This window comes from Linderina pennispora (assembly GCF_002104995.1).
Source record: "Linderina pennispora strain ATCC 12442 chromosome Unknown DL89scaffold_139, whole genome shotgun sequence".
Lineage (NCBI taxonomy): Eukaryota > Fungi > Kickxellomycota > Kickxellomycetes > Kickxellales > Kickxellaceae > Linderina > Linderina pennispora.
Window position 1 is genome coordinate 1 of NW_024468387.1, and position 10,054 is coordinate 10,054.

The following is a 10,054-nucleotide window of genomic DNA, read 5'->3' on the forward strand; positions in this document are numbered from 1 at the left end:
ATTCTGCGCAAGCAAAAGTTTGGCCGTCTGATCATGACCTCGTCGGCGGCCGGCATCTACGGCAACTTTGGCCAGGCCAACTACTCGGCGGCCAAGCAGGCACTTGTTGGGTTCAGCAATCGCTGGCATATGAGGGCCACAAGTACAATATCACCAGCAATACCATTGCCCCGCTGGCGGCCTCGCGCATGACTGCGACGGTGATGCCGCAGGAGATCTTGGAGGCGCTGAAGCCCGAGTTTATTGCGCCTTTGGTCGGCTTCCTGACCCACGAGACTACCAAGCAGTCAGGCGGTCTGTATGAGATTGGCGCCGGTAAGATCACCGCGCACCGCTGGCAGGCCACGAGGGCGTGGTGTTCAAGGCTGACCAGTCGTTCACCCCGGCGGCCGTCAAGCAGCGGTTCCAGGAGATCGACGATTTCGACAACTCGCCGGTCTACTACCCGAGCTCCATGAAGGACAACGACTGGCTGGGCAAGCTGGAGATCGCCAAGGGCCTGGCTGCCAACGCCAAGGGCGATGAGCTGCGCTACGACGGCCAGGTCGCCGTGGTCACCGGCGCTGGCAACGGCTGGGCCGCGCGTACGCCAAAATGTTCGCCATTTTGGCGCCAAGGTCGTGGTCAACGATCTGGGCTTCGTCGAGCAGAACGGCAACAAGGTCCGTGCGGCCGATCTGGTCGTGGCCGACATCAAGAGCGCTGGCGGCGAGGCTGTCGCCAACTACGACTCGGTGGAGGATGGCGACAAGGTGGTGGCCACGGCCATTGAGGCGTTTGGGCGGATCGACATTCTGGTCAACAACGCCGGCATTCTGCGCGACAAGGCGTTCGTCAACGCAACCCCGCAGGACTGGGACCTGGTGTACCGCGTGCATCTGCGCGGCACCTACAAGGTCACCAAGGCCGCATGGCCATACATGGTCAAGCAAAAGTCCGGCTCCATCATCAACACCAACTCATCGGTGGGCATCTTCGGCAACTTCGGCCAGACCAACTACTCTGCGGCCAAGGCTGGCATCCAGGGCTTCACCAACACTCTGGCCATTGAGGGCGCCAAGTACGGCATCCGCGCCAACGCCGTCGCTCCCAACGCCGGCACTGCTATGACCGCCACCATCATGCCCGCCGAGGTCGTCGAGATGCTCAAGCCCGAATACGTCGCTCCCCTGGTCGGCTTCCTGGCGCACAAGGACACCGAGGCTACCGGCAAATTGTTCCAGGTTGGCTCGTGCTGGATTTCTGAGATCCGCCGCCAGCGCTCCGGTGGCGTCGGCTTCCCGCTGACCAAGCCGATCACCCCTGAGGCTATTGCCGGCAAGTGGAAGAAGATTGTCAACTTTGACGACGGCAAGGCCCACCATGTGGCCAACACCCGCCAGAGCTCCGCCGAACTACTGGAGAATGCCTCCAACACCGAGGAGGAGGGCTCAGTTGATCTCGAGGCTGCCTATTCCGCTATTGGCAAGCCCGAGAACTTTGACTACACCAAGCGCGACGTGATTCTGTACGCCCTGGGCATCGGCGCCAAGCGCACCGACCTGCCGCTGGTGTACGAGCATGCCGACAACTTCCAGACCTTCCCGACCTACGCTGTGATCCCGGCCTTCTTCACCCGCCTGGACATCACCGAGTTTTTGCCTGAGTTCAACCCGATGATGCTTCTGCACGGCGAGCAGTACATTGAGGTTTTCAACCCCCTGCCCACCGAGGGCCGTCTTGTGTGCACGTCGCAGCTGGTCGATATCCAGGACAAGGGCAAGGGCCTGACCTGCACCGCACGCCTGACCATGAAGGACAGCGCAACAACGTCCTGGCCATCTCCGAGTCCACCTCGTTCATCCGCGGCATCGGCGGCTTCTCCAAGAAGCCCGGTTTCGAGCCCCGTCAAGGGTCCTGAGCGGCCCCAGGCCGCCTTGGCCCGCCAAACACCAAGCCGGCACGCGCCCCCGACGCCCAGCTGTCGCAGAAGACCTCCGAGGAGCAGGCTGCCCATTTTACCGTCTGTCGGGGCGACTACAACCCCTTGCATATTGACGCCGAGATGTCCAAGCTCGGCGGCCTTCAAGACCCCGATTCTCCACGGCCTGTGCACCTTTGGTCATGCCGCGCGCCATGTCGTCGAATTGGCTGGCGTCGACCGCGTCAAAGCTGAAGAACGTCAAGGCCAGGTTCTCCGCTCCGGTTATTCCTGGCGAGACCCTCGAGACTAGCGTCTGGGCGGATAAGGATCCGAAGAAGGTTCTGTTCCAGGTCCGTGTGGTCGAGCGTGATGTTGTCGCCATCAGCAATGCTGCCGCTGAGTTCTCAGTGCCGGTTACTATTGCTAAGCAGTCCAAGCTGTAAAGAAGCCTTTTTTAGTTTAATTCCATTTCTATTTCATGTTTCCCCAAGGGACGTGATTTGCTCTAAGCATGATTCAAAGTGCCACCCATGTAGCATGCTTGGTATCTATTGCGATATACTCTTTCGCAGTAACCTGGAGGGAATGTTCATTCATAATTATGCGCCTGGCTAAAGTTCATTTCCCGCCTTTTCTCCTCTGGCGAAGTGGATTCGAGCTTTATAGGATAGACTGTCTACAAAAATGCAGAGCTCATAGTACCTGATATTACAATTAGCTAGTTTTAATCATTATTCTCTATTTTTCCTCCATATTAGCCACATCATCCGGTCCTGGATAGAACTCTTGCTTCTCTTTCTAATATCTTTCTGCTTAGTACTTTTACACACTCTTTCATACCTTTTAAATATATTTCTCTTCAAGCGTTTCAGTCCACTCTTCACTAAAGCTATAAAGCACGTAATTTTCTAACATTTTGCTGCTCTGGGATACATATAGAGAGGATGAACATTTACTTTTATTACAGAAAAAGAGATGCTGTGCATGTTGCGAAAGTCATGAATTCTACCTGAGCATTGTGATTTGTATACTATGCTATTTGAAGTCATCATTCCCAGTGTTCAGGATGGGCTTATGTCTATATACATATATTGATAGATTAACCCAAGCGGCACTGGTCTCGGGTATTCAGGAGTAGCTGCGCGAGAGTCATAGATGGCGCCATAAACCAGCGGCGAATACTTGAAATGATCATAGGAATCGCTATATACTCCGCACAATTAGAAATCCTGGGGCTAGCTCAGCTGTGGAGACACCGGGCCAGCATTTTTTGTCAAGCACAAACAGGGCTCCGGTAAGACCATCTAAAACCATTAATTTCAGCTTCGGGAAACCGTCAGATCTAGCAACACAGATAGTGAGACCCTGTGGGGGGTAAACTTGATCCACAAGCCGTTCGCTATGATATCGCGTACATGATGAGATTGGAGCTGGGCCGCAGAGAACTCAGGGAACAAATTGACAGCACCAGCAGCAACTGCAGGCATGGCCAAGCTGGTAATTGTTCAATGCGGGAGACTAGAAAGTGGGTAGCTATATTTACTGTAGAAGAGTCGCCAATCAGTGGTGGGTGGTCTATCACGATCAGACAGGCCAGACACCTGCCAATATACTGGACGAATTCCAAAGAAAGGTCGGTGCCCGCTGCCCAACCCAAGATGCTATCTATCGATTCAACAAACCTACACTCACAGACTCCAGTCCATACATCCTGCTTCAGCCAGATCTCATTCATAGCTGTAAGTAGGGGTGCCAACAAAGCCAGGGCACTGTTCTCGACAACTATATGCCTTGTACTCTGCTTCACACTGTTGCAACCAATGTATTTTTGTGGGATATCAACCTGCTGGAGCCATGGCCGACAACATCGAAAATCACCACCTGGTTGAAATTCCAGCAGGAGCACGTCGTAGAGTGCGGGTCGGACCCACGAGTGCCATTTCTTGCATACAGTGACCGGGGCTGCTAGCTCCCAGCACTCCCCATGCCACGACACCCTTCTGTCACTAAGGTGGGATAGATGATGCGGATGATGCGCCTCATTATATGGCCATTGGCAAGATTGGGTAGGTCCATGGACAACCAATGTAAATGTACTAACGTGGATTTGTGTGTGAAGTTGAGAAGATATGTGGTTTGTAAACGGCGTAGCATTCGTTTTATGTCACTTGCTAGTGAGGGGCTCTTGACAGATTCTTGATGTTCTCAGAGAACTGTGCGCACTCTGCAAGCCTCTGCCCCATCGCCTCTGTCTTCCTCAAAAGCTCCGCGTTCTCAGCGCGCTCTTTCTCTATGGCTGCCTCCAACTCACGTACTCTGCGTATGGACTCATCGAGGGTAGTCTCCAACTTGCTGATATTCTCAGTCATACCCTGCGTCCTGTCTTCCCATGCCTGCTGTTTCCTGTCAAACATGCGCTGCATCTCCTGTTGCGCCTCGGTCATTTGCAAAATCTGCTGGCGGGTCTCAATGCCGACCCGCTCGCTGCTGTCGAGAGTCTCGCGAGTCTTGATACACTCCTGCTTCCACTCGTTGCAGTCCGCCTGTGATTTGGCAAAGGAGCTTTGCATTTCAGCCAGCCTGCGCTGCAGCGCCTGCTGGTCGTTGACCAGCTCATCGATGCTTTGTTGTTTGGCGTTGAGCTCATGGAAAAGTCGCTGGTTCTCCTGGTGCTTTAAATCCAGGTCGTAGCGCAGCTCGGCAACTTCTTCTTCGGCATCCTGCAGATCCTCGCTCACCTGGTGCAGCTGCTGCTCGAATGCCAGCTTGGTACTGGCTATTTGCGTTGCGTGGCCTTGCTGCATCTGGTTCAGTATAGAAATGCTTTGCGACAGAACACTCGCTCCACCTTGAGTGGGCATCACTTGGCTCTGCAGATGCCGGATCGTGCGGTGCAATGGGAGCAGCTGGGCATGCGCGAGCTGTGCGCTTTGGAGAATACTCAGCGCCAGTTCACACTCGGTTGCCCGCGCCCACTGTCGCAGCAAAACCATGCGTAAAAGCGAATCGCTGTCTCCATTGTCCTCTGGCTCGCACACTTCCATATCCTCGGCCTCCTGAAGACCGTTAGCGGCGCGCATCTCGGTAATATCGATTGCAGCATCGGCACGGATGGGCGCAGTGCCGCTGGGCGTGGGTGACTTTGACGGATGTGGTGATGTGGAAGGGGTGGCTACATGTGCAGGTATCGAGTCGGTAGTGGTCGACCGTGCACGCACAAATATCTCCTGGATGTCCCGAAACATCGCCGAGCTTGACCCTTGAGCACTCCGCGCCCACAGCTGGACGCCCGATGCAGCCAGCCAGCTCATCCAGGCATCGGCAAACACCAGGTTTCCCTTGGCTACCTGGCCAACCATGTCAATGACAGGCTGAATGGCCCAATAATAAACCAGAATCGAGTACTGGTACCTGACGCTAGCCTTGTCAACCCGGGATGGTGTATCGGCAAACTCTGCCAACAATTTCTCTGAGCCGTTGGTACTAGGCGAGCGTTGAATGGCGAATGGGTCAAGTGGCTCGCCTGAAGCAGCCAGCGGCAGCAAAATACCGACTGCCTGGCTTGCGACCTGTACCAGATCCTTGGGCCACAGCTCAAACTCCTTCAGCCGGTGGTTGCTTAGCACAGCAACGATAAATCCAGCCACTAAAGAGCGTGACTCTTGGTCACAGTTGACAAACCACCCACAGCCGCGTTCGTCACCAGCTACACGCGGCCATGGAACGCCCTCCAACGCTGCCATGCTAGACGATTGCGGAACCGTGTATGCAGCGTCCTCAATGCCCGACAGAATGATGTCAAATATATCGGCGACCACAGCGACTGTGGTGGTACTCTTTGGCTCGTCATCGCTAGGTGGCTGCGGCATCGTCAGGCCGTTGACTAGCGGCGAGCCAGCGCCAGCAGGAGCAGCGAGAATCGGGTTTACTATGCGTAGCAGCGGGAACATGTAGCGGCGGTCGAGTCTAGCCAGCAGTGCCACGTGCTCGAGCGCCCCAGCCAGTCTAGCCGACTGGAAGAACCGCTCAGCGGCATTGCTCACAACAACCACCCTCACCAAGCCTGCAATAGCACCAAGAACCCGCAGATCCTCATCGACAGTAAGCGAGTTCTCAGCACCCTTGCAGTTTAGGCACAGGTCTGCCACCAGAACCAGCGTGCGGTCAATATGTGAATCGTCAAACAGCTTGGGACCAAGGCTCTCTGCGATAATCGTCAGTGGCGAGGGTGTTGTGCCATACGAATGCAGCAGTATCTGTGTCAGGATATGGAGCGCAGGTGCAGTGACCGAGGGCGACGGGGTACTCAGCAGTTTGATGATATGGCGGTTGAAGCGGCGCAGAGCGGGATTCGCGGTCATTGCGGCCAGGGAATCGTCAGGGTATTGTCCAAGCAGCTCAGCCAGCAGGCAGAGCAGCGGCACAGTTCTCTCCTGAGTAGCCTCGGTGGACTCGAGCGTCCGAGCAACAATGGCGTCGACCAGATCACTAATCCCCTTTGGCTGGGCTGAGCTGGTGGCCAGCAGCAGGCGAGTGCACTATACAAAAGTGACCATGAACTGAGTGAGCACAGACATCCTAAACTACCTAGGCCGGCTTTGCGGTTTTTGATACTTACGCTGTCTATGGCCGCGGGATTGCCGTGCACTAGACTTTTCAGCTTCTGCACGACAGCATTGCTGAGGGCGGATATTTCCGTATCAGGTAGCCACCTAGCCAGCACAATTTCCCTCAGGACATCTGCATGCAAAGGCTCCATGGCCATTGTCTCTGCGAGAGCTGTGGGAAGCGCATGCTGGAAAATGAGCCGGCCGGGGCACTCCTGGGGTCCCGAGTCAAACTGGTTTGCGAAATAAATGACACTGCTGTCAGATATGCGGGCGGCAGGAGACGCAGGTAGCCGCGCGCGTCGGGGCTGCTAGCGTACAGCGAGCAGAGGGTGTCCAAGGACGATGGCTGCAAGACATGTATCAGCTCTGAAAGTGAGTCGGCCGGCGCTGCTGTTTGCTGGACCATCCTGACCGAGACTGGGCTGATGTAGATGGTGTTTCGGGCAGAGTCCTCGTCGGAGCGGTGTATGGTACAGTAAAGAACTGAAGAGTGCAGAGGAGAGAACGGCAGCGACCAGCAAGTCGCTGCGCCAAGTCGGCTTCTACACTGTTTACTGAATGATCAAGAAACGGGCAGCGCTCGGATCAAGCTGAGTCACGTGCGATTCTCGGAAAAAGAGCAGGTGAGCCCTGATCCCCCTGCCTCACGCTTGGGCAGCAGGCTGTTTAAAATAATTCCACCACTTCCTTTCTCTAAATTTTCCAGCAGGTCCTCTCTGCAACTCCTACTTTCCTTTCTTTCGACTCTATCGATTCAGACATTAAAGCTACTGTTCATAATGCTTCCGGCGAAGGCGCAGAAAATCGATTTCAGCGTAAGTAGGCGGACAATTGACATTGGGCAAGTGATGGGTAAAGCGGGTGCTGACGTTGTACTAATGTATTCTGGGCTCTGTTAGAAGCTGACGGACGAGGAGAAGGCCCAGCTCCGCAAGTATGGACGGCTGCCGACAAACAAGAACGTGCTCACGCAGCGTGTAAAGGTAAGGCCGGGAAGATAGACGTAAAGCAGATGTGTGGTGGGGGCTATATGGCGTACTGCTCAAAAGAAAAAAGAGGGGGTTTAATGTAGGAGCGCAAATACTTTGACAGCGGAGACTACGCGCTGTCCAAGGCTGGCAAGACAGAGCAGACGGTGGGCGAGAAGCACCCATCGCCCGAGTCGATCCCGCACCACCCGACGATGACGGGTCCGCCGCCCATGGGGATGTCGCCGTCCGCCACAGTGACGATCCCGGCCATCAACACGTCGCAGCCCAACCCGCTGCTGAGCCCTTCCGGACTGTCGCCGCCGGCCGAGCACCACCACCCGCTGGGCCTCGGCGAGCACCCGCCTGGCCGTCCGTCGTTTGAGCGCCGCGTGTCGCAGCCATCGGGGCTCCAATACCGCACAAAGGAGTAAACCATTTCGCACTTTATCTCCCAGTATTTGTAACCTCAGCCTTTTTTCTACCCTCTCTCTAGCCGACGTTTCGAAAAAAAAATACCATCTCTTGGTCTCACAACGCGTCAAAGTTGATCGAGTGCAGAGCGCGCTGCTTTTCGCGCTGGTCGGCACGGCGCTCCATGGTGTTGAGGGCAAAGACGGCGATGCCCAGCAGAGCCATCGACGACAGGAGCGTGGCCAGAATATACGGGGTTGACTCGGAGCGGTTCATGTACAGCTCCAGGCGCCAGTCGCTGGTGGTGTTATAGGGAAACACCACAACCTGCGAGTTCGGGATCAGGCCCTCGAACGACCTAGCCCTGGTGCCCAGCTGCGCGGTCGAGCCGACAGAAAAGTCCTCGATGTAGTTGTTGGTGCGGCCCAGACCAATCATCGAGTACGGCGTCGACAGCGCCCGGTACGCCGTCTGCGGCACCTGCGGCGACTGCGCGACGTGCTTTTTGCCTGAATCGCTCACCAGCAAATACTTGAATGACGCCCCCGGCAGAATGCCTGCATGCGAGCGAGTGTGCTGGTCAGCCGGACACACCACAGCCTTGATGAAGAAGGCGTCGGTGAAGAAGTTGTTGTATATGGCAGTAATGCGCTTGCTGCCGCTCGCATCCACCAGAGCCACCAGCATGTCCACGGTGCCGCTCTCGTCAATGTCGAAAAACGCAATGTCCTGTGGCCTCCCCAGCCCCTCCAGCACCTGCACGCCAGCCGTGACTGCCACAAACGAGCGCTCGTCGCGCGGCGCTGTGCAGTCGGTGCATTTGATCGACTTGAGCATACGCACGTGCGTTGATTTCTTGCTGCTCGACGTCACCACCGCCATGTCCGGGAACCCGTCCAGGTTGAAGTCGGCGATCTTCACCGCCGGCGGCGCCTGGCCATCAAATTTCTCCATGTCTTTCAGCAGCACTTCACCGGGCCAAAGCTTGTCGATATCGATGACCTTGGCATCGCTGAGCGAAAACGAGAACTGCGGGTCGGCCTCGCAGATGCCGTGGTACTTGCGGCACTCGCCACTCTTGCGCTCACCCACGCACAGCGGGCGCTGTGTATTGAACAGCACGTAGATCTGGCTTTTGCCCGGAATTGGGATCACCAAGTCGAGGCTGCCGTCGGCGTTGATATCGGCAAAGCTCACGGGCCCGGAATTGGTTGGCAGCTTGCCGGTCTGCGAGTACACGAAGCCTGCGGCGGAGTTGGTCCAGATCTGGTACTCCTCGTTGCCAGCACATACAATAAACAGGTCCGCCAAGCAGTCGCCGTCCAGGTCCACGAACGCGCTCGAGTGCGGGCTTGCTGGCTGGCACATCTCCTGCGTGCCATCGCCAGGCACAAAGGCCGTCAAATCATACATTTCAGTGCCGGGCTTTTGCGAGTTCTGCCACACCCATGTCTGCGGGCCCGTTGCATTTGTGCGCTGGTCCCACGACCGTCCCAGGAAGTCCACACGGCCGTCGCCGTTATAGTCGAATGCAAATGGCAGTGCCTCGGTCGCGCTTGGCAGATCCACGGCGTCGTTGAACTTGGCGCCATCGCCCAAATACACACTCATAAAGGTCTCGCCGTTTGACGTCTGCTGCCCCTGCACCAGCAGGTCCAGGCGGCCGTCCATGTCAAAGTCGCCCGGCACCACATTGGTGATGGTGTGTGGTGTGGTGATGTCGGCCGCTGCCAGATGGCTGAACTCCTTGTTGCTGTTGTCCCACACCCATGTCTCGACTGTCTTCTGGTCGCTGCTGATCACAAACAGGTCGGTGTGCCCGTCATTGTTGAAATCGCCAAATGCTGCTGGTGTCCCGCGCACGCTGTCAAGTCCAACTCTGACCTCGTACAGCTGGTCAAGCTTGAACCGGAACTTGCGTGCAGCCAGACCGTGTGTGCTGTGGAGCAATGCCAGCAGAGCGCTGAATTGGGCCCATCGCCGGAGCCAAACCATGGTATTAAATTATAGAAAAATGAAACAAGTACAGGAAAGTTGCAGTCTTTTTTGTCAAGGCTTGGCATATGCTTTTCATGCTTTTTCGTGCTTTTTTCCGCATCTGTCCCCGCATCCTGGACCATATGGCCATCTGAGCCTATTTTTGCAGGCTCAATGCTGCA

At 56.0% G+C, this 10,054-nt stretch overlaps 1 protein-coding gene across 1 annotated transcript; it reads left to right on the forward strand.

The window, feature by feature from the left end:
* Positions 1 to 33: 33 nt before the first annotated feature.
* On the forward strand, positions 34 to 2,673 carry DL89DRAFT_327201 (uncharacterized protein; the record flags this gene model as incomplete). Its single annotated transcript, XM_040891543.1, has 7 exons — positions 34 to 105; positions 135 to 315; positions 342 to 544; positions 618 to 1,739; positions 1,802 to 1,874; positions 1,911 to 2,089; positions 2,152 to 2,673. 7 exons carry the CDS (start codon positions 34 to 36, stop codon positions 2,344 to 2,346), a joined length of 2,025 nt encoding a protein of 674 aa, XP_040739113.1. The 3' UTR covers positions 2,347 to 2,673.
* Positions 2,674 to 10,054: the final 7,381 nt, after the last annotated feature.